The sequence below is a fragment of the Gallus gallus genome, chromosome 1 (genome assembly GCF_016699485.2).
Source record: "Gallus gallus isolate bGalGal1 chromosome 1, bGalGal1.mat.broiler.GRCg7b, whole genome shotgun sequence".
In the NCBI taxonomy this organism is placed as follows: domain Eukaryota; kingdom Metazoa; phylum Chordata; class Aves; order Galliformes; family Phasianidae; genus Gallus; species Gallus gallus.
Window position 1 is genome coordinate 105766340 of NC_052532.1, and position 24677 is coordinate 105791016.

At 40.6% G+C, this 24677-nt stretch overlaps 1 protein-coding gene across 4 annotated transcripts in view; it reads left to right on the plus strand.

The window, feature by feature from the left end:
• MRPS6 (mitochondrial ribosomal protein S6) overlaps window positions 1-23515 on the plus strand; it is a 47366-nt gene extending 23851 nt beyond the window's left edge. Inside the window, exons 2-5 of one of the 4 annotated variants that reach the window (XR_003075417.3) lie at window positions 10840-10979; window positions 16039-16133; window positions 17366-17499; window positions 21991-22172. Coding sequence is in view for 2 of the 4 variants with exons in the window: in NM_001031486.3 (NP_001026657.3) it covers window positions 10840-10979; window positions 21991-22171 (321 nt within the window). In the remaining 2 variants the exon portion in view is untranslated. Of the gene's footprint in view, window positions 1-10839; window positions 10980-16038; window positions 16134-17365; window positions 17500-21990 lie in introns of all 4 variants that reach the window. The other 3 variants (NR_171384.2, NM_001389444.2, NM_001031486.3) reach the window with 3 other exon arrangements.
• The last annotated feature ends 1162 nt before the right edge of the window (window positions 23516-24677 follow it).

Sequence of the window (24677 nt, forward strand, 5' to 3'; positions counted from 1 at the left end):
CCTATGTTGTGCCAGGAAAGTGAGCAAGCCAGAAAGTTTGAATTCTGTGCTTTTTTTTTTTTTTCCCTATCCGTCTAGTAAGCACATTTAATCAGGTCGAACTTTGTGATTTACTTCATGCTTTTTGAGGAGGATGTAGATCGATAGGAATAAGGTGGTGATTTGACTTAATGACTGTGATGCTTGAACTAGCTAACTAGTTTTGATACTTATCTAGACCGTGACACTAGTTTTGTATATTAGTTTTGAATATCCAAGTGTATCTATGTGTGTAAATATAAATATATATGTACAAGGGCTGCTGTGAAAGTAATGCCTCCTATGTTATTCTGTTGGTGCATGACGTCAGAGATGGATGTTGGTGGTATGGCAGTAGAGATTAAACCTTCCCACCAATATCCCATTACATTTTGTTGTGGTATGACAGATGGCGGCAGAGGGGCAGTCTGAGACAGTGGTATCTGACATGGAAGCGTGTATAAAGCAAAGGTGTGGAACTGAATTCATCCATGCAGAAAAAATGGCATCCATTAATGTTCATCAACACTTGTTAAACATTTCTGGAGACCAAACAGTGGATGTGAGCACAGTGAGGCTGTGGGTAGTTTATTTCAGCAGTAGCAACAGTGCTATGAAAGACAAGCCGTGTTCTGGGTAGCTGTACACAGCTGTCACCACAAAATGAAGAGCATCTTGATCAGCACATTCATGCAAATCAGTGGATAACTACTAGGGAACTGTGTATGGAACTGAATATTGCGCCGGGGGGGTCCCACGCATGTTCACACAGGAACAGAGAGAATACCATATGCAAGTTTGTCAGGACCTATTGAACCAATACCATGTAATCCAGGAAACTGTCACCTTCAGCCTCGTTACCAGAGATAAGATAGGATGTTGCCCTTATGAGCCAGAGTCAAAATGGCAGCCCATGGAGTCATGACGTGAATTCCCCATGAAAGAAAATGTGCAAGACAGAAGCTAAAGCGATGTGCATTGTTTTTTGAGATAGGAAAGGGGTGATACTTCTGTATTTCCTGGACAAACCATCAACTTTGACCACTACTTTGCAGTGCTGACTGAGCTGAAGGTACAAACTTCTGGAATCAGACAGAGACGATGGCAACCTTTCTCATGCAATAATGCCAGGCTCCATACCAGTTTGAAGACCATGGAGCATGTTGCCAATCTTAGGTGGACTGTCCTACCACACTCACCATATTGTCCAGGTTTGGCTTCTTCTGACTTTCATCTGTTTGGCCAATGAAAGATGAACTGTGTGGGCAGCGTTTTCCTAGCAGTGAAGCTGTCGTAGCAGCTGTGAAACAGTTGGTCACCTCTACTGGCGCAGATTCTTATGAGCACGATATGCAGGTTTTTGTTCATTGCTGGCAAAAATGTATAGTTGATGGTGGTGACTATGCTGAAAGATAGCATTCTGTAGCTTGGAATTTGCTCTACTGAATAGTGTTATTGTGCTCTTTCTTGTAGTTTCTATGGAAATCAATAGGAGGCATTACTTTCAGAGTAACCTACGTATAGGAAAATTCGGCCAAGAAGTTGTCAAGGTTCAGTTTCACTCGTGCAGACCAATATAATGAAAATAGTGTGATTTCCACCCTACGTGCTGTTTTGGTCCAGAGTTGAGGTCAGTTAATCTTCTGCAAAAGCAGGAGGATTTTAAAATTATGACCACAGTCCTCACACAAAATCTCTGTGGTTTGTTACTTACTACGTTCATTTCTTGTAGTGCTGACTCTCATTATACCGCACTAAGGGTAACTGTGATGAGTATAACAGCTAATATTTGGAATCAGATCTCTAGTTCTAGTACTTAAAATATTTCTCTCATTCAGTGCCTTAGACTAGTCTAGTGCTAGTTGTACACTCCGTGTCTGGAGTGTTTGGATCTTCACTGGAATATATCCCAAGACTCAGTGACTGCTGTGGATGCTTTGGAGGGGTGGATGTACACTGTCCAAAGGCTGGAACTCTAAGTCTGTGACCTGGGGAATGTTGAAATTAACTGTCTGTGCACTTCAGAGCCTGTGGCTCTCAACCAAAGTAGTGTTTGTCTTCTGGAAGGCATACAGTGCCAGCTTCCTTCCCCACCTCACAGCTTTTCCCCAATTACAGAAGTGTGAAAGCTGACTTGAAAAATACCTAGCATGCAGAATGTGTCCAGAGTAATTACAGTGAAAGAATCTCCGCGGGTTTTGAGCTGCCAGTGTGTGTGTGCCATGTCAGACAGCGATCTGTTCCCTGCAGGGTGAAATACCAGACTTGCTATCACCTATTCAGGGTTGGACAGGGAGGCAGCTTGCATTTTAAATGCTTGTGATGCTGCGTGCTCTTTGCAAAACAGCAAGGCCCTTCTTTTTCATAATACTGATAGCTTTGTCCCTGAAGCATCCAGGAAGGCAAACAGTGTCAGTATCAGCGTAACAGTGTTTTCATTTGTGTCCCTTCCCCAGCTTGTACAGAACCTAGTGAATTGAGGTGATAGGCATCTGAAGGAGTAAGCTGTGCCTTTGGGCATCTTTTTCCTTTAGAATGCTGACAGCAAGGGAAATGATTGACTTTGGCTTCGCTTGGAACACCAGCCATTACTTTTGGAACCCTTCTGTCTGTAAGTCTTGCACACTGGTATTAAATTTACAGGGGAATATTGAAGGTGAATTAAAATTGGGTATGTCTTGAGACATTTGATAATACAGATGATGTCCTTAAGAGGTACTTAGGATTCAGCTTAAGTCCATTGTTAAATGGTTCAGTCTTCGTATGAATTGCCAGTTGTGTTAACAGCAGCAGCCTGTTTTCATAGAGGTTATGTCACACTAAACATCTTAATAGGTAAAAGTGCACCAGAGGTCCTCTTACCCAGAGAAGCCATAAACAGCTTTCTCAAGAAAGCAGTAAACTGTAGCTGCAGTGTGTGAAGATGGGGAAGAGGACAGAGCAAACTTATGCTCTCTGTGGTGTTTAAGATCCTGATTATACCTAAATACATCATACATGGGCTTTCTGTTACATACTCATCTAAGGATGACTTGATTCACATATTGAGTAGACTAGACAGCATGATGTACTGTGGTTCTTCATTTTGTTCATCTCAGGCTCTTTTGAAGGTGGATCTTTGATGCTGGGCACTTCCAGATCAAATGCTTGAGGGAAAGTTCTTGAAGTTGGAAGAAGTTTCGGGGTTTTTTAATACTGTCAGCTGACTGCTTTGGGGACAGTTAGTGACCTAAAGTGGCAAACTGTACAGTCACTTATGCACTCTTTATATACACTGGTAGAGATTTAACAATGAGAAATGCTGAGATGGTAAAAGAAGCCTCTTAAATGTGGTTCCAATCTTCCATATGACAACACTGTAGAAAATTTTCTTTGACTTCCCGATTTTCTGCTCTTCCTGTCATCTTTTTGTTCCATTCATTGGAATGCCTTTACTTTTTGATCTTAAACCTGAAAAACATGGAAAGAATGAGAGTTGTAGGCAAGAGTAAGGAGTTGAAAATGTGCATGCAGTGCAAACATGGGGCAGAAAAGATGTTTGGAAGTAACACCCACCATTGGGCTGGTTTGTTTTGGTGGTGGTGGTGGTGGTGGTTTTTTCCTTTTCTATTTGAATCTATTTAAGCTTAATAAATATATAAAGTAAATTTGATGAAATGTACCATGTACTTTTGTACTTGTGGTTTCTGGTAAGCTTGGTCTGAGCATGTTTCTGGTAAGTAGACTTCACCTTACTATGAGTGTTAGATTTGAGTCCATGTTGTAATTCGTTGTGGTTAAAAAGAAGAGGGTAAGTTTCTAAATGACATTTTAAGGAAGATGTTTAATTGTCTCCCAAGCAGTATCTACGTATTAAATCAATTATTTCTAGTAATAAACCACTGAAATGAGCCTGAATCACAGAGAATTTGGTTACAGTTGGCAGTGTTGTTTGGTTGAGACTTACAAGACAGCTTCCAGAGTTCCTAGATACTGTCAGAGTTGATATGTTTTAAAATGAACTAAACGTAGGTAGGTTCATTGTTGAGATTAATGTTTTACATTATTTGAAACCTGGTATTTATCTGGTATTGGTATTGCTTTTGTAGATTCGGTTTTGTAGATTCAGTGATTTCCGTTGATCTTAAACACTAAATGAAAAAAAATAATGTGGAATTTAGATTCTTTGAGGAAGAAAGGTGGATTTGGGGACAGAAGAGAGATTAGCAGCACTTTGACTTGAAAAGTTGCTTCGTTTGCATACATAACTCTGGCCTCTAGTTCTCATCAGGTGGAGTTGCTAATTCCTTGGCTTAGTCTCCCTTAAAATGCTAACTAAAGAGCTGTTTTGAGGATGTGGTGTTATGTTAAATTCAGACTGAGTCAATTTTGATCACTCCCCCGTACTCACTTATAGTGACTCGCCATCTAAAACTTCTTAACTATTTTCCAAACCCATTTCTAGAGTAAGTATCTTTCTGCCTTGGCCAATAAATGTTTAATGGAAATACGAACTTGAATTCTGCCATTTGTTCCGTACTCCATACCTAGTAAATTATACTGTCACACCTACAGAAAACTGTTCCTAGCTGGTTATGCTGTATGTCCGACTTTCCCTAGACAGTTCCCTCCCATCCCCTGCCTGGCTTTGAACATCCAGCCAGGTGTCCTGACTCCTCAGATTTTTGTTGCTTACTTTCCTGAGACCCTTCCTACACTCAGAAGTCACATGCAAGTGATTTTTTCTTTATGGGTGCAGCGTGGCTAGCACACTTACTTTTCACTTGATCTACCACTTTTAACTTAATTTTGATCATTTCTGAGTAGTACATGTCGGTCACAGGTTGTACTCAACAGCTGCTGATCCATGCTTATGCTTTTATGGTGATTACAGCTTCACATCTTGCACTGGGAGTTCAAGCTTGTTCCTTAAACAGATACAGGACAGCTAGTGACATCATTGCTCTTCGTGCCTGGCTACAGTTTTTACTAATATTAGCAATACTTTTTGTCTCTTTGTTCCCCATGCTTAATCTGCTGATTGTTTTCATAGAATCATAGAATCACAGAGTGGCCTGGGTTGAAAAGGACCACAGTGATCATCTAGTTTCAACCCCCCTGCTATGGGCAGGGTCGTCAATCCTCGTATTTTCTCATCTTGTCTACTAAAGCAGGGTGTTACAGTTAAATGATTCTCTCCAGTTTCCCCTCATTTCTCATTGTAAAGCTCATTTTCTTTCTTATGCCAGTGTTTATCTCGACAAGTTTACAACTATGTGTTTTTATCATTTTCAGTAATAAGTTTTTAGTGTTTAATTACATACTCAGTAAGATTAAGGAGGGTTTTTTCCTAGTTTTACTGCTTTTGAATTGCAGCTTTCTTCTAATCATATTTTTGCACTTTTTGATTTCCACCTCAATAAGGAATCCCAGAAGAACCTTTTGTAACTGCTTATCAACCAAAAAAAAAAAAAAAAAAAGACATAATTTTATGCTACTGTTAGTACATTGAAGGGAATTTGGAGGCAGTTATGCTAATTATGATGAAATTCTTTTTGTTTAGGAGGGATGCCCAATGCTTTTAAATACTTTGTATTAACTGAGTGAGTAGTCAGAAGAACTTGAATGTAGCTCTGACTAACCCTTAAAACTAAGTATTTGGTGTCCCTTTCCCTTCTTCCCTCCAGTCTCTTTCAGGATAAGAGCTTTGGTGGCTTGAGAGGGCTTCTTTTTCAGCCAGTTCTTTTTATTTCTGTTCTTTTGACTTTGTCATCTCTTGAGACAGCTAACTAGATGGAACATTGAATAGTGGTGCAGTCTTTTTAGATGGTTCTAATTTCAGCCACAGAATTACCCTTTCCTTCAGGACTTGGTGAGCGTCTCCTTGGTTTTTCGGAGATGTCAGCTTTGCCCAAGCTCTCTTTCAAGCTCTTGCCAAGTTTCTGCCCAGTCTGAGAAATGCATATTGTAGCTTCAACTGGTGAGCTCACATCCATTTAGCCTCCAGTATGACAAAAGATACTTTGCTTTCAGCATGTTGCTCATTTTTTTCTGTTTCCCAATTTTTTAAATACACTTGCTTGGTGCCATCTGAATTCTCTATAACTGATGAAAACTGTAGTAGAGTTTTTACTCATACTGGTGGTGTATCATAAGTTCCCCTCACAAAGAAGCTGTTGGAGCTGTGTTGCAGTACTTACTGGTTATTACTGTGCATTTGTGGCTTTGATCCTGGACAACAATCGACTGTGTACCCCTCATCAGTTCCTATTTTTGCAGTCAGTTGAGATTCCGAAGAAGTCTGTGCATTAAATAACTTTCTGCTCACTCATATGACATTTATGGTACACTGAAAAGAGCCACAAAAGGACATAACCACACTGTAACTGTAGGACTTCTACTAATCTTTGACTCAGGGAGGCTTTGGAGTGAAAGAAGGGGTGCAGTGTAGACAGGCCTGAAGGAGTGATAAGCTCAGGTTTGCGTGGAGGCTGTCTGCATTTGCAGGCTATGGTGGTGGTGGGCCCATAGGAATGAGTATTTGTGGAAAAGCACTTGGTTATCTTGACATATGTAGCTACTGCGGAGTTGGAAGCAGCAGCATGAAGTTCTCTCTGCTAAATGCGACCACAGCGTTCCTCATCCATGGAGAAAACCAACCATAGACAGAAAGTGTCTTTTGCAATGTAACCTCTGTTGTGTTTGACAACTTGCTACATGGTTAACATGCTAGTTACCACGTTTTCACTTGGGCAGCTGTAAGTTTTAACAGCATGGGGTAGAGGATTGAGGAAGTTTGATCTGTAGATAACAGTCCTTCAGTTTTCCTGGGGCAGTTTTCCAAGTATACATTTTCCAAGTAAAAGCATTTGGAAAGTCTGCAGTGACTTCCCCCCCCCCCCCCCCCTCTTCCTTCCACAGCTATAATGGGGTCACTAGATCTGCATCTTCTTGAGAATAAGGTAATTACTTATGGTCAAACAGTGAATGGAATTCACTGATGAAGTTCACCAAGTTCACTAAGGGTGAGTCCAGTTGAGAAGGCTCTGGCTTAATTATGCACCCAGGAGGATGAACAAGGGCTAGAATTTCATACCAGGGCTTACATGGTCTTTCTAACACTTCCTGCTCTCCAGCATGGGTATTCTGGCAGTGGCTGCCATTTGCTCCTGTTTTTTTTTCTTCAGTTTATTTTATTTTTTTTTATTTTCCCTCCTTGCTTCCCCACAGTTGTGGTACTAGAATAACTGCTGGCTGTTTAGGAAAAAATGTTGTGGCTTCTGGGTTGGGAGCCAGGCAGTACCATTTCCTATGTCCTCAACTGGTCTGGCTCTGAGGCAAGCCAAGGAACCTGTGTCTGTGGATATTATGGTTAGCACAGGCTAGCCTATATATAGTTTGGTTGATGGCTTTAGGCAAGCTATGGTGAACCATGATCTTTTTTGGAGAGGAGGAATGAGAGGGATTGCAGTGACAAGCTTTCAAAACCAACAATTAGTTTATGTTTTCAAAGTACTTCCACAAATGGAGAGGTTGCAAAAAAGCGTAATATTTTACAATTCTGAATGTAGAAATCTGTGGCTTTCTTTTCTTGTTCTTTTTGTTTTGTTTTGTTTTTAAATATATGGGACGTTGTCTTAGATTTCATTGTGTTTGGAAACTGCACTTCATGTTGGACATGCTGCCACTCAAGGAAAATGCTGATTTGTTGGCAAGTATAAAAGATATAGAAAGCCTAAATGTCACTTGAGGGTAGGAGGGATACAGAAGAATAAGCTTATCCAATACATTTAACTTAAGTATGCCTTGTTGTTATAGAAGGGTGTATCATACGCGTCCACAACTGGACATGCTGCTGATTGTCTAAAGGTCTCAATCAATTATGGTCTCTTTTGAACAGAGCTCTGTTTATGGATCAGAATTTTTTGTCTGAGTGGGAAACAAGTAGCAACAGTAAACCTAGTGTTATTTTTATTCATTAATCTGACAGATTTCTCCTGTGATAAGTGCTTGAGCACCACAGAGGCTTCTGCAACCAAAGCATACACAGCAGGCACAGAAGAGGACTTGAATGGCAGATCCTGTTTCTTTCTAAGTGTATGTTTTCCAGCCTAGTGTTGGAAGCACTACAGGTGTGCTGCAGTGCACAAAGTAGTAAAGCTATTAGATTAACTACCCTTTCTTACCTAAAGCTTCTTTTCCTCATTATTAATACGAGTAACTAAAATCCTAGTGGTCATTGTCACATTCTTATTTTGAAGTCAGAGCCTCCTAGAGAATTATACTTACATCAGTGCTTTTGTTTTACAAAAGCAGTAGTTGTTATTTTTCTCCTCCTCCTTGATTTCTGGTTTCAGTTCTTGTAGCATGTACCTATGGATGTCATTAACAGTTTTGTCACCCTACTTTTTGGATTGTCTGTACAACACTGTGAAGCAGCCACTGTTACAAAGGTGTCTCACCTGCAGCTTCTGATTTAGATGAGTTTTGAGTGCTGAGATCTTGTGTTAATGGAAGTAGCATAAAAACGTATCTAGAGTTTGAGCCAGATTCTCACATCTTTCTGTCTTTTAAGTTGTGTCAAAGAGCTGTAAAGAGCTTGAGAAAATAGTTGTTCATGGAAAATGTATTGAGGGGAGCCCCAGCTCTGCTCTCACTCTGTTGAATTAGAGCATTTGTGGATTGTGGAGGATAGGGTCAAGTAAAGCCAAACTGTTACCTTTCTGTGACTGTTGCTGATACTTCACCAGTAGCAGAAATTTGAACAAATGTTTTTCATTATGATAAAAGAAAACATGAATGTGTTGGAGTTACTCTGAAAATACCACTTGGTCTAGTTGGCTTTCCAGATGGCAGTGATTTATATGTAGACTTCTACTTTGTGTAAGGTCTGTATGGTGTACCTGTCTGTCTGCCAGTCTCTCATTCATAAGTTTTGAACACACTGGTTTTGTCGCAGGTAAGCTTGAAGGAAGAGACTAAAGTCAAATTTAAATACCAGAAATGTTTGTGAGAACAGCTTGCTTTGTGGCAAGAAGGCAAAAAGACATAGGATAAGTCAACAGAAAAATAGTTTTCCTATTTTTGAGCTAAAATATGATTTAAATTAATATAGTGCAATCCGTAAGCTGTTTTAACAATTCCTTCACCCTAATTTTTCATGCTGTGATGAGAGATACCTTTAGTGTTTGTCTGTTGTGTGAAACATTAGTTTTTATGTGTTGAAGAACTTTATCAAGGTAGTGACATTTCTTCACGTCTGGACGTACTTGTCTTGTTGCTTTGATGGTTTTACAACACAATCTAAACATACACTGAAAACAAATCCCAGGCATTTTTGCTGACTTCACAGCTGCTTAGGCTCTTTCTGTTAAAAAAAAAAAAAAAAATCCCAAACAGTTCATCTAGCAGGTGAGGAGGAAATAAAATTTCTGATAGTTAGGAGCAGTAGGTGCAGACTCTTGACTTTCACAGGTCAGTTAGCCCATGGAAACAAGAAATCATTTCAGAATATCTGTGCTCCAGTCAACGTTGCAAAATGTTGCATGTTGAACACCTTTACTCTGCATTTAGAAGCTTTTTCTTATCACCTTTCATACTCCACAAAACGAAAGAGAAATTCCATACGCCGAGGCATGGACTACACCACATTCTTGCTGTAAGATTGTGGTACCACCTTTTTCACCAATTTCCATTAAGAGATTGGGATGCTAAACGGCCCTTCTTTTTACAGTCACGAGACTAACTTTGAGTAATCTTCTTCATTAAATGATTGAAGTATTACACAAGTTGGTTTTTTTTCCTGCCTGAGAAAGGGCAGTACTTTGAAAACCAGCTGTTTCATTACTTTATCATTTACAGCTATTGCCATTTCTACAGCCAAGTAGACTTGGGAATATACGTTGATGTGAAATTTTGCAGGGAGCTGGGAATAACACTTTGTGGTTTGTTTTGTGTTCAGTTTGATGTCCACTTATTTTCCTTTCCCTGCAGGAGATTGGTTTCTTAAAATACTTGTCACTGGGAGTGTACCAAGTTTGCAGTTGTTTTCAAAACGTTGTCATTTATACTTTATTAACATTTTCATAGATATTACTAAGTGTCCCTGCTGAAATCATTGCAGTAAGGAAGAAAATGTTTCATCTGTTTCACCTACTGTTTTTTGGCTTCCTGTTCCTCATAGTTGTTCTTCTGAGGAGTGAAATCTCTGCATGTTAGACTAATTACTGCATGCCAGTTTTTTTATTCTTAAAAAGGCTTGGATGTCAACTACGAAAGTGCAATGAGACACACAGCAATTTAGGCAAGGGTCCAAATGTCTATTACATGTGTGCTGTTGAAGTGATGGTGCAAAGTGAGTGTAGTGCTAATTGTTATCTCTAGCAAGCCACAGGTTGGTGTTGCCCATAACGTTCACTTTAAATGTTTTGATGAGCAATATGAGCTAGCATCAGTGGTCCAGGGGTCTTAAAAACTGTTGTCAGTTCGTAGTTCCTCTTTGCCATATGTATTTACTTAGATGTGTGCAAGGATCTGCCAAGGTGATACCAGGTGAGTTAAATCCATTGACTGTTACCTTTTTATCGGTGGTGATGCTGCCTGCCTCTGAAATCTGTAGAAACTTTATTGTTGCCATAATTCACAGAGGAACTGGCTGTTGGTTGTTTAAGAAAAAACTGTCTTTCTTAGAAGGAAGTACTTCCATTTTATGTTCTCAGGTTACTACACATTCCCTTCTGGTACTTAGCCATACAGATGCATGTGTTGATTGTGATCACATAATAAGAATAACCAGATCTGTGTACATTTCCTGTTCTCTTTTTATTTTTTCTCTCTTAAAAGCCTGAGACAGCAGCTGTGCTGAAGCGCACTGTAGAGGCTCTCATGGAAAGAGGAGCCATTGTGAGGAACCTCGAAAACCTGGGAGAAAGGGCTCTGCCGTATAAAATCTCCAAGCACAACCACCGCCACAGAAGAGGAGGGTATGCATGATGCATTTTTTCTTAAAATCCTTTCAGGGCTCCTGTAAAATGTACATATGTAACTGTCATCATCTGGTCTTCCTTGTGCTTTTGGGCAGTAGATTTGCGATGTCCGTCACCTCAGCAAGGCTTTGTGGGGTTCTTCGTGCATGTGTTGCCCTGTTTTGTGCCTCTTTGTTTTGCATGGTGTTGGCTTCTTGTTCGTTTTTAGATGTCATGTTGTGTGTGGCCCAAGTTCAGGCCTTCAGAACTGCTTTCCCTAGTGTACACAATGTTATTTTGTTAGGGCGTTTTTACGTAACTGTTTTCCAAGCCAGTCAGGCTGTTTACTGATAAAAGTCTTACTTAATCTGCTGGTTGCTAATTGGCAAGATTGATTCTTTTTCTCTAATGCATCCGAACTAAATGTTAATCACCATATGTATCCCACAGGACTTGTGTTTGTGGTACAGTTGTTAAAGATGACCATGTAAGTACAGCTTGCTTAGAGAATAAATGGTTCCAATTACCCCCAGAGACGGTTCTAAACTGGCCCATCAGGTGCCAGGCTTGGGGCTGGCTGGCTGGGTGCTGTGGGTTTCACCCCGATGGCTCTTGTTGGTGTTTGTTGCTCCTTGGACTACCTCTGACATGGAAATGGAGGCTGGCTCTCCACTAAGGTTGAGAAATGTTGCTAGGCAACCTGTGCTGTGCGGCGCCGGGCCTGCCTGCGGTAATCCAAATAACAATTAGCTGCACACTTCTGCCATCCTTCCAGTGCAGCCGGCTGTCGTTGGGTTGCTGACCAGCACGTGTGCCTCCTTCCTTGGTAGTCGTTTGATACCAGAGAAAATGAGGTGACTCCAGAGGTGTGCTTTTTATGAAGCCCTCCTTAGATCATTTCCTGGGGCTGGCTCTGCTCCCTCTGCTGAAGACCTCTCCCTTCTCCTGTGAAGGGGAGCACAGCAGGCTGACAAAGTATAGGGAGGGAAACCTCTGTGGTGTGCCGGTTCCTTACTCAAAAGCAATGGCACTGTGGCCATGGATTTCTTGCACTCTTGCTCCACGGTGCCTGTGATAGTCTGCATTCAAAATGTGGCTCGATCCTGTATGTTTTGCATTTTAGTCTTGCTGTCTCCACACAGGAGCTAATCAAGGCCTTGTCTCAAGACAGAATTATTAATTACCTTACTCTTTTCAAGGTGATTAAGCAAAGTGAGGAGCTGGTATAACTTATTTTATTATAGATGGGAGCTAAGGCTGAAGTTGAGACTTCCAGATTTTCTTTTAGAGCACTTAACACCTTGAAACACTTCACCACCTTGGATCACAGTTTCCCCTTGGCTTGAGTAGCAACACTTTGGAGGTCAGGTCTTGGTTTCTTCAGTGGGTAGACCAAAAGAGAAGAAGGAGAACACAGTAGCCAGACAGAACTATGTAGCAGAACTGAATAGAAGGCATATCACAGAATCACAGGGGTTGGAAGGGTCCTCAGGAGTTCATCGTGTCCCAACTCCCTGCAAAAGCAAGTTCCCTACAATAGGTTGCATAGGTAGGCATCCAGACGGGTCTTGAATATCTCTGTAGAAGGACACTCCACCATATCTCTGGGCAACCTGCTCCAGTGCTCTGTCATCCTTACCATAAAGTTATTCCACGTGTTTATATGGAACATCCCATGTTCAGGCTATTACTTTGTTTTACCATGTTTTAGGCTATTACTCTTTGTCCTATTGCTATGCACCACTGAGAAGAGCTGACCTCATCTGTTTGCCTCCCACCTCCCTTTAGATATTTATAAACATTAATCCTTTCTCCAAAGGATCTTTCAGATATGTAAGCTAGTTTAACTTGTTTACTACAACAGATTATCTGTTTAATAGGGAGAAGGAGGGGATCAGTATACTGTAACCCTCTTCTTTGCAGTCCTTGGAGCAGATAGATTTTCTGTTTGAGGCTGGGTTTTAGTTACAAATAATTACTATGTTTTAAATCATGGTCATGAAGCTGTCAGATTAATGTGACCATTGCTGTTCTTCCTCCACCTCCCAGTTCAAGTATCTCTAAATAATTAGCCTTCATGCTGCTTGCCGTGAATTTGGACTCTCTGTATTTGAATATGGCAGTTCCCTGCTCTAAATTGTCTGACTTCTTAAAAGGGAGAGGTGATTAAAAGCGTGTACTACAGGAAAGAATAATGTTATTTGGATAATTTAAATTCAGGAGAAACAAGATACTGTAACAGGAAGCAGCAGCAGTTTCTGGACCTAGTAATGTGAGAGAATACATTTGTGTATATATGCCAGGGAGGTTGCAGTTCACTGTGCGAGGCTGGTGGATTCCTAATACACTATTTGATATTTTATATGGTCTGAAGAATTACTTACTCAGGATATTAAACACAGTATGGGAACAGAAATTGAAAAGTCAGTTCTTTGTCCACCTCATAAAATCAGTCAGTTCTACTTTACAGCACCCATAAAAGTAACATTTTTTCTTTTTCCTAACAGGAAAACATTAAAAAGAAAGGGAAAGAAAACTTTTCAAGATCAAGCTAAATATATGACTGTACTAACTAAGAAACCTAAGATCTTTGTTTCTTAATAACAAGTTAATTCTGCCTGTCTGCCCTTCCATACCAAGTCGGTATTGAGCGCTAGATTAAACAGCATATTAATCACTGTAGTCTATAACCTATTTTAATTTTTCTGGGCTATTTCTGAAGTGACTCAAAGGGCTTCTGTGAGAGTGCAAGTGGTGCTGCTTTTCTGTGAGGAGAGTGGTGAACCTTTGAAAGCTTTTCATTTTTGAGGGGTGAAATTGTTTAGTTTTGTGATTTTCAGCAGAGCTCTTCAGGTAGTTTGTTTTCTGAGAACATGTAGATGTCATGGGCTCAGGATGCACGCTGAATCTATTACTTCCTTTGACCTCCTGCATGGTTTTACTTTGTGAAAATTAGTGCAATACAATATTCATAGCATGGGTCACAGCTTAATAGAGAGCATCTCTTAGAGACAGCCCTAGTGACCTCTGCACGAACCATCTTCCTGTCACTCAGAGTGGCACAGAGTCCCCTCAGCTGCGTGGAGTATTTACTGGAAAGACAAAATGATTTTCCTCAACATCCTGGTTCCCTTATAAACAGCCATTGTTACCCATGCTGTTCCCTTATCTTGACTCAAGGACCATCAGCGTGGCACTGCCAGCTGCTCACAGCTCTGCTGAGACGTGCTCTGCAGCATGTCGAGAGGCCATCCTTCTCCCAGCCTTTTGCTGTGTGTTCTCTTCATTTAGTTAATTTCATTTTGGTTAATTTAGTCCACCTTTAACTGTAATTCAAGTCTTTACATCCTGTGCGTAGCATAAAACAGTGTGACTGATGGAGGCAGACAGAGGTGTCATTAGTAAATGGCAAAGAATTAAACCTAAAATGCCTGGTCATTGGTCATCAGGCAGGTATCCTGAATTCTCAGTACAGCTTTTTTCCCTCTCAGTTCTGTAGTGCTTCAGCATCATCTGTGTCAGCTCTACAGCATTACAGGTGCATTACGAATTTAAGAATGTCCAGGAGACTTTGTGGAGAATGAGAATTTTGCTGCCAATTGATCTATAAAGCTGCAATTTTTCAAAGGTTGCCATAGGGGATAGTGGCCCACAGCTGTCAGTGGAATGAAAGGTTTTACTCCACGGGCAGCTTTGAAGACCTCAGATCACACATATAATTGACTTGTTTTTTTCCTCTGGAAACAATATTCGCTGAGCAGGTGGTCCCCATGCACTGAGTGTATATTAAAAGAAATTCAGGTCTTTCTGTTAAGTGCATCTCTTCTGACAGAAAACACCTTCTGTTTTTCAGAGACCTAATACTGACAGGCTTTGACTTTAAGGAATTATGAAAAGAGTATCCTTCAGGAACTGTATGGATATGTTGGGAGAATAAAACTTGTGAATTGTTAGTGTACCGGCATTTTAAATGGAAGTTAAAGGGACTACTAATTAATGGTGTTAATTGCTGTAGCAGAGCATTGTTTTGTTTTTAAATTATTTAAGAGTATGATTCAAGTATGTTCTGTAGCGTTACACAAAAATTGTTAACAAATATTGTTCACCTTACAGATGAATCAAACGTGACACAGACGTGCTTTGGTTCCAGCGTAGGTTAGGTATATAAGTGTACTGGGCACTGAGCCTGAATGGCTTGCCCATGGCCATCACGTCTCCGAAAAAAAAACAATGAGAGAGTGTAAATAAGGTTTCTTGACTGTATTTCCTAATGGATTGCGGGTTTGTGCCAACTATTTGTTCTGCTAGCCATGACTTAACCACTTTTGATACATTGTGCTTGAATTGCTTTTAGTGGAGTGGTACATTTTTTTAATACTATATCATGTATATTGGGATGTATTTATTTCTGGAACAAACAGAAGCAAACTGATTTAAATTAAGTGTATGAATTCAAGGAATGTTAAACTCTAGATGCGTTTGTTGTTCAAAATGATACAGAAACAATGAATCTCTCAAAGCTGCTTTCAAATGAAGGGTCTAGCTATGGCTTGCTGATGACGCTACAGAGCCATTGCTGTCTATGTGGTCAATGCTGAACTGAGGAATATTGCAACTGCTTGTAAAATGATAGATCTCACTAGTACAGTCTGTGGGTTTGCACTTTGTGGCATACCTGTTTTCTTTGGCCTTGCCAGACTATGCCTTAATCATATGCTTGTGACACTTCATGCTTCAAGGCATCAGATTAAGGAGCTGGTTTGGGGGAGGTGGTTGGTATGCAGGATATTTTTACTTCAGGGAAGCTGGTACAAGGGAGGCTGCAAAACAGATCTTTAAAAAATAGGTTTGAGGCACTCCTTTGGGAAGGTAGTGGCTCAAACGTTTTGCAAACTAGGGTTCTGTTACGCTGGAAGGAGCTATGGCAGGGGCTTCAGGGAGAAGAAAGTGGCCAAGCGTAATTGGAGTTTGCGTATTGCTGCCTTCTGGATATCTTGATACGCCCTAGAGATTTGTTGTTAGGGATTTTTTTTTTAATGTTACTTCTATTTATATTTTTTTGTTATTTCTGTTGTAGAAAAGATGCTGCTCATCAGCCTAGTCAGTGCTCAAATTTAGTACCGTTTGTAAATTGGTACAGCGCTGTGGTCTTTCCCTTCTGCTTTGTTCCGTGTAAGTGTACTTTCCCTTAATTAATCTACCTCTAACACAGCGATGTTTTTCGACCTTTCTTACATCTTATACTTTTTCATTCTTTTTATCTGTGAGTTCCTTAGCTAAACTGTGCGCATAATTCTGGTTATTCATAACAATTTCCACGTTCTATTTGCCAACTTTTTCATTGCCTTGGTTTGTTGGTTTTTTTTTTTTCCCCCTTTAAAATTTGATTTTGAATAGATGGCGGTACTCATTTATTATTTGTCTCTTAATCTTTTTTGTTTTGCTCTTCATTTCCAGTTACCTCATCAACCCACTTGTTCTCTGAAATAGCAAGCTCAGGTCTTACTTTTGTTCGTGGTGAACTGTGCTTTGCAAGGCTGTCTTAACATGTGCTTGAGGAATTTTCTTTTGGAGTTGCATAGGGACCCTCGTGGTGCTGGAGTATGCTAAGTAGCACAGGTGCCTTCCTTGGAGGCTGTCTTGGCTTTGTCACGAATTTCTCCCAGCTCCCTTTGGTGGTTTAGGCTCTGAAGAAGTTTCTCCTTTTTGTGGAAGCACCCTTTTATGTGGCTCATGACTTCACGATTCATTGCCAAAATGCGGGCTTAGGGGAGAAGGGGCATGCGAGTCTACCTCATTTCTTAGTGCCATGGTAGCTAATATACAAGGAATAGATAGTTATTGAGAGGAGTATTCCAGTATTTGGGTATGATGTTCTTTAAGAGACTGAGTATTTTGTAAGCTTATCTATGTGAATTATGTTACACGTTCAAACTTCTTCTTTCCTACACTATAGGAACTGTACTTACACAACTTATTTTTAAGCAAGCAGCTTGTGGTGGAATATTATTCCCCGAGGACAAGAGATGTTAAATTGCTGTCCAGTAACCCATGCTATCTGGATATAATTTCACTTATTTTTAAGAGTGAAATAACAGTTATCCATCAGAGGTATTCTCAGGGTTGTTTTCAGGTTTTCACAAACCATCTCTTCCTGGCCCCTCCTCGTAAAATATAAGTGATGATATGATTGAAGGACTTCATCTTGCAGGTAATTCACCTTCACTTTCCCTCAGGTAGACTGATTTTTATGGCTCCTGAAGGCCAAATTGGAGAAAATAAAAACAGATGAAAGACCTTGCAAACTTTCTTAATACCACCAGACTTAATTTATAGTTAGCATACAGCCTGTGCTGTTTGGTTTGTTCAGATTTGAGAACGTGTTACGTCTTGGTCTTTTTCAGCAAAAAGGAGTTCTGAGTCTGCATTGTACCGGGGTGAGAACAAAACCAGTTTGAATACTTGAGCATTAGGCATGTGTGTGGTATTTTCTACAAAATTGATTGTCTTCTTCCACTAGATGGGGCTTTCTCCATTGGTGAGTTGAACCATTACTTTCCCTTCATATGCTTTTGTCCACGTGCATGTGTAAGCTTACACATGCACGTACCTCGGGTACCAGACACCTGAAACAGTGTTTTTTTTTCTCACTTTATCTTTGAGACGTCGATTTGCAGTTTTCTGCTTGCTAGAAGAACTATCACAGTGCAATCATCCGAGATGTTGAGGTGCTAAGTGTCATTTTCTGGTGCACTAAATTCTGCATCATCTTTGTACAAGTATGTTGATTCAATGTAATGGCCACTCCCAAACAGTAATCCTTTCAGCTGTCTTGGTGACAAATTTGCAGACTTTTCAAATGCTGCCCAGTGAGCATGGCTTCTAAAATACTCAGAATAGGTCAGGATTGTTTCTGTTTTGCAATGAAGCAGTAGTTTTCTGGTTTTCTGCAACACTACAGAATATCTTTCCATTATTGAATTAGCTTAATAACAGGCATCTATGTATTGGTTTGGCAAATGAAATTTCTGAAGGCTGTGGGCAATTAAAAAATATACATCAGTTTTCTTCAGCGTACTGGTTTATTATGGATTATTTGCATCCCTGCTATGGCACAGTTCAATAACTATGATACCAGCTCTTGCTTTTGATCTGAAACTTCCCAGTCGCTGTCCTTACGATTTTAAAGGAACTCCCATCTATTCCATGCTTGTTTTTTAAAAGCCAGAAGTAACACGTGTTAATCCTTCCAGCTACAAAACGGTAATCCTTCTGAGCAAAAGCTCGCCTGCCTGCCCTGCTGTGAGGACAAATAGCTGCAAGAATCGAGGAAGAAAGCAAACTGTGGCTCTTCAAGAAGAATGCAGTGGTTCCAAAGATGAAGTGGGCATTCATGTAGCACAGCAATTTTGTTAACGAGGGATTACCATAGTGAAAATGAATGTCCAGCTATTTTCATGAGAGTACCACAGCTTGCTTTCCTCGTGACAGTTTCTTGTTCCCTTCTTGGGTGCTTCAGTTATACATGTTCTTGCCTTATCTTCCACTTTCCCATTAGGGAAGCTTACTTAGACTCACTGCTGCTGTGTAAAGGAAAAATTTAAAGGCAAGATAGCTAATGGAGCTTGAGCTTATCATCTTTAAGCATACGGACGCTTTCTAGGCACGACTGTGGGACCACACAGCCTTTTCCAAGTCTACTGTATCTGTGCTTTTTCTTCTGCTCCCCGGGCACACTGCACATAGCCTTACAGTCATGTTCCAGGAGGATTGACAAGTGAGTTTTGATCCAGGTGTCATTCAGGGTTTTTTGAAGCTATATAGTGTCCACTTGAAAGCCAAATCTATGTGCATCTTTGAGACTCAACGTTCAAACCATTTCTGGCTTGGATATATTAAAAAGGATAAATGAAACCTGGCTTTTTTTTGTTGTTGTTGTTTGTTTGTTTTTTCAATTTAAGCATTGTTTAAATATCTTTCACTGGTCTGCTCTCCTGTATTTACATCATCCTTCTATTTACAGTCGAGCAAGATGACAAAAATAACTGTGGTCTCATATTGAATCAATGGAATTTTCCTGCATTTCTCCCCTGATGATTCGGCTGACTGCTAGACAGCCTAAATGCTTTTGCATTTCTGCTTGCACGAATGAGGTAGTTCCTCTCCTGTATTTTTCCCCATCTTTAAGTCTCCCTGGGATTTGCTTTTGCTTACTACACAAACAGCAGAGACAACGTGGTGGATCGGGTCGTAGATCGCTGGCTGAAATTGAGGCATGCCTTATTAGAGTGGGTGAAAAAAGCCCATAACCTCATGACAGCTGATTTAAATGCATGTATTTGGAGGGAAGGTGCTCCGGATCTCCGCAGGAATTGCATTGTCAATTGTGTTTGCTTATTCTTTCTGCAGCTGTTATTTTCTTCTCTTCCTTCAGTGAAAGAATAACATTTTTTATGCTGGCCCTCCTTCGCTCTTTTTTACACAGGAATGCAATTGCTGCTCGTTACCTTGAAGACTGGTTGGTGTTTTAAACAAAAAATGGCTTTGTCCCCAATTACTGCAGTTTTGTGTCCTCGGATAAAATACCTATTCTGCGAGGAGTCATAAAGATATGCTGCAACAGCTCATCCTCCCATCCCCCACTTCTCCTTCAGTTATCAACAGTGCGTCAGTGGAAATTTCCACCGTTTGCTAATGTGAGAGAAAGCACAAAGTTGCAAAGCAGCCTTTTGAAGGGGAAAAAAAATCCTCCACAAAACCAACAACAACAACAAAAATGTACTGCCGTTTTAGAAGCACAATGAAAAGCAGCATACCACTTGCAAGCAGAAATGAAATCAGGTTCTGGAGAAGTGGGATTAATACGGTGTGTCAGAGGGGGCACGGTTTGCAAAATGAAGGAAGGCTCCTGCAAACCTAAAGCTAGGGGAAGGGGGCATGGGAGTAATGGCATGGTGTCAGCTGGGATTTCTCCCCCCTTCCTCACTTACATTAGTCACAAGTGTGAGAGGATTGGGAAGGGTTCCTCCAATGGAGAAGATCTAAGTGGCATTTGTTAAATTTACCAGTGGCTTTTAATGGCTTTAACAGAAAAAGACTTTCCCTTTTCAAGGGGCGTGCATCCTTCAGAATTGTTATGCTACAATTCTAATGACTTGTCCAAGCTTCAAACTCCTTCTTCTCCTAACCTTTTAACCAGGTGGCATCTCCCGTTTTCTGAGCTTCAGCAAATAGGAGGCAGATCATTTTTCCAAACAAATTAAGCCAAACCCCATTCCCTCTGTGGAGATTTGCAAGGAGGGCTGAGCCACCCGTAACCCTCCAAGCCCTCCTTAAGGCAAGCTGTCCCTGCGTCTCGCAGCAGCCCTTCTTGCTGCAGTCACCATAGCTGACGTGAGCTGGCGCTGGTCCCCCACTCCTGTGATGCGCAGCCAAGGCCCGCACCAGCTGGGCACCTGTTTTGGAGGAGTGGCTTCTTCGTTGCAGGCTGCAAGGACATTTCTTGCCATCAGGCTCCTCACCTCACCTGAGGGAACTTGGTGCTTCCATCTGCTTTTGCTGAAAAAGTCTTCAGTCCTAAATTGTGACTGTTGATACAGATGCCAGCGTAAGAGGTTCGGGATGAGGATGTCTGGCTGAGAAGAATCTTCTTTGCAGTGTTTTCCATATATGAATTCCACCTCTGTGCAGCAGCGCAGCAGATTTCTGGATTTCATTTCTGACCTAACAGGTCTCCTGTGTGCATGCTGTTTCTTGGTGTTAATTGTGCACGGCATTTAGTTAGGTAAAAAGAGCTCTAATGCAGGTCAGCAACATGGATGTGCATCTGTCTGTTTTTGGAGACCCCACCTCCTGTATTTCCCATTTGGCCTCCCATTCCAGCTGCTGGCTTTGGGGACTTATCCTCCAACATTGCCTCTATGGAGGTGATGTTCCACCTTGATAAGAGCCCATGTCTCCTGCAGAACACAGTCCTGTTAGGTACAGTTTTTAAATCCAATTGGGATGCTGGATCCTGCTTCGGTGTTAGTGATTTAGGAGTGCAGTTCTTGACAAATGCATAGTATGACTTCATTTAAGGGATAGTGCTTTCAGGGTGTACTGATGCTTCATGGGGAGGTGCAGTCAGGGTATTTAGTATACTATTATACATAATATATACTGTACTAATTCAGGATACTAACGGGGGAGCAATGTTCTCCTTTCTGTAGGTAGGCAGTAGGGTTTGTTTTGCAGATGCCAAAAGCAGTTGTGTGGTGGAGACGAAGTGCTTACCTGGAGCAGTGTATTTTATACATTCTGTGCGTGTGTGGAAGGAAGACTTTTTCACTCTTGCCAAGGTCAGCAAGTCAGTGTGCTTGTCAGGTGCCGACTGTGCAGGTTGGCATTTCCTGAATGCAGCTTCAGCTCCTGCCCCCACACTGATGATTTAAGCTCTGTTCACATTGGAGAGGTGCCTGATTTAGGATAAGTCCATCTATTTGGGTATATTTTATTGTTTGTGGGGTTTTTTTTTGCTTTTGTTTTTGCTTTTTGTTTGCTTTAGTTTTGTTTTGTTTTTTGATTTACATTCCGCTCCAAAGCAGAACTTTGAAGAAATATGTCTATGTGTATGTAAGCTTGAGATATTTCACACTGACATCTGTTTCCCAATGAAACAATGCTGTGAATTCAAAGGAGAATGCATGTTGTAAGCAAAGTTAATATACCACCATGCTTTTTTCTTTTCAAGAAAAAAAACAGCAACATATTATTCAGATCAAGGTATGGAGACTAGTGGAGCAGGTACAAGAAGATTAAGGTCTCTTTAATGTGTTGTGCAACCAAGAAGAGTTCAAACTGAGCCTGTTTGAGTTGAACTTTTTGTATTTGAAATAAAAATGGTACTGAGCTTTTATTTAAAAGAATTCTGGTAGCAAAACTTCAGAAAAAAAGATGAGAAAGTTTCATTTGAGATATCTCACTGTTATTTGAATTAAAGTTGTAGTACAGGTATTTTGTTTTATTGTATGTGTGTTTCTCATTGCAGGTATTTTTTGGTAGACTTAGAGGGCCCACCTTCAATTGTATCGACCATGATGGATCATTTAGGACGAGATATTGATATAATTAGACGTGCTTTTATAAAGTATCCTGTGTCAAAGACAGAAGAATGCAGTGGCATAGTCCCTGTCAACTGTGAAGACAAACTAATTCCCAAGAAGAAATGAATACTCAAAATTTCATGTTTGAAACTTTTAAGAGATTTTTTTAGTCCTACTTTTGAATACAATTTTGATAAGTAATGTCCATCAAAAATAATCAGTTTTAGCAATGTTATGTGCGTGGCATAGCATGCTTAAGTTATTGTAACATCTGAGGTTTCTTTTAAAATTGTTTAAAATAACTTGGGTAGAATTAATCTGTATGCTTATCTTGATGTTTGACTGTTCTGAAAATGGATTTTCTTTTCTCTTAGAATATTACATTGATAAGATTTATCCATCATCACGACACTCAAAATAGCATTCTTTTCCAAAGGCAGGTTACTTCATAATATGCATATTTACATTAGAGATTAAGAAGTCTACAGTGTAAATATAGCACAATAGTATGTCATCTGTTCGAGGATTTTTTTGCTTGTTTTTGGAAAAAAAGGTAATAAAAGTGTGATTAAAAATAAAACTTGACTCATTTTTTAAGACCAGAAAAGGTACAAGAAGAGACGACTCACGCTGCCAAAAGACCTGCCAAACTTTTCTTTACGGTCATGTGAGAACTGTGTTCAAAGTACAGGTAAAGAGTTACTCTGTATGCAAACGCCAATTGGCGTTTGAGAGAATGACCATGATGCTGAGTGAAAGAAGAAGAAAAGGTGTTTTCTTTTACCATCAACTAGATCCAGACTGGACATTGGAATGGAGGAAAATACTTGTAGGATAGACCTTCCTTCCACACAGCTTAGCCAGGAGGAGCTGTGGGGTTCTAAGTCTGTGCTATGGGGTTGGATACGTGTGCTGCCCTTTTTGCTGACCTGCTGAGAATCGAGATTAACAGCATATGAAGCACAAGCTACAAATAGGAAAATACATAAAAATGTAGTTTACTCAAGTTTCTCAGAAGTTTTTCTTAATGGGACATGAGCAGAAGCTTGTAGCCTAAAGAAACCAAGGTTTCCATCATCTTTCATGGTTTCAGTCTTTTGAGAAATGAGTGCTTAACTGATTTTGGTCACCTACCTATTCACAGAACAAATTGATGGTCCGTGTGTAAAACAGGGCAAGGTTCTCCCTTGTGTTACCACCCGTGCAAGCTATTCACCTACACCTCCCTCCACTCTTCCTCTCCCCCCACCCTTTTTTTGTTGTTGTTGTTTTGTGTAGGTGCACAAAAAGGGTATTTGCTGGTTACTTGAGGTTTTTTATTCTTTAAGAAAAATTGCTTTGAGATCTAGCTTAAAACAGTTATCCTCTGGCTAGGAATCTAGGCCCTGGATTTAATTTCAGTAGATATGAGAATATATAAGCTTTCAGCTTCACTAAATAAAGATTGGAAACAGACTGTATATACACAAATACTGTATGTTTGTCTTTATTCCGTTCCCTTTAGCATCATATTAAATCTGGCATTTAATTTGTTTCAGTTTTGTTGTTGATGACTGTGTTCAGAAGGAAAATTGTAGATGTTCACTGAGATGAGCTGTCAGCTTATTATCTATGAAATACGTGATGGTATTTGTTATGAATCAGGATCTGAGGTGAGCTGGACTTCCATGTCCCTGTGTTCCGTGGGCCCTGGTTTTGGTCTGAGCAGAGCATGGTGGATGCCAGGGGTAGAGAACTTAGGCTCCTGAGTCCAGCTTATCCCAAGAGCGGATCAGCAATAGTGAATCTCTCGGAGCCTCAGCTGATCCCAAAGGAAAGCAGCAGTACCAGCTCTGAGAGATGGTGGTCTCCAGAAGGCCAGAAAACAAAGCATAAGGAGATGCTACCGATCCGGTTTCCTCATACTCTGAAGCATTGGATGTGCACAGGGGAAGGGCTGAAAATCTCTGCCTTTGGGATAGACATAGTGCCCACTGAAGCCAGCGGCCACAGGCACAGCAGCACTTGCAGGCCTGCTACGTGGTTACACAAGCACTCGTGCTTCCTCAGCAGCAGGATTTATTTATAAAAGGTCTGCTGAATAGCTCTCTCTTAACTGGATGTACTATTTTCTTCGTAATTGATAGTTTCTAATATGAACACAATTTTTATTTTTATTTTTTTTTTAATAGGGCTTGGGTGGGGGAGGATGAGGAAGGAGCCTTGGGTTGCAATTTGTTTAGCCCAGTCAGCCGCTCAGACTGGTAGTTAGCTATTTCAGGAAAGTAATGCAGAACAGTGCTCACATTCTCTCAGCAGCTATAAACGCTGGAATGGGCATTGGATTGTATCTGATGATTTGAGCGGTTCTGGTTTTGGGCAGCCTGAGTTGTGCTACGGAAGAAAGCTAGGAGCTATACCTTGGGCGGTCACAGATTCTCCCAACAGAGAGAAGGAAAATCTCAGCCTGTCTGTGTGGTGTGCTGGGGGTTTTTGATAGTCAAGAGCTGATTTGTCCCACTGGACTCTTGATCTCCAAGAATAAAGCTTCAGGATGCTGTATGGTATCAGTGGAGAGCTGAAAGAGTCTGTGCAGTGGGAGCGTGGCCAAATAATCAAACGTCAAACTCCACTGGCATTCCCAAAGGCCTAA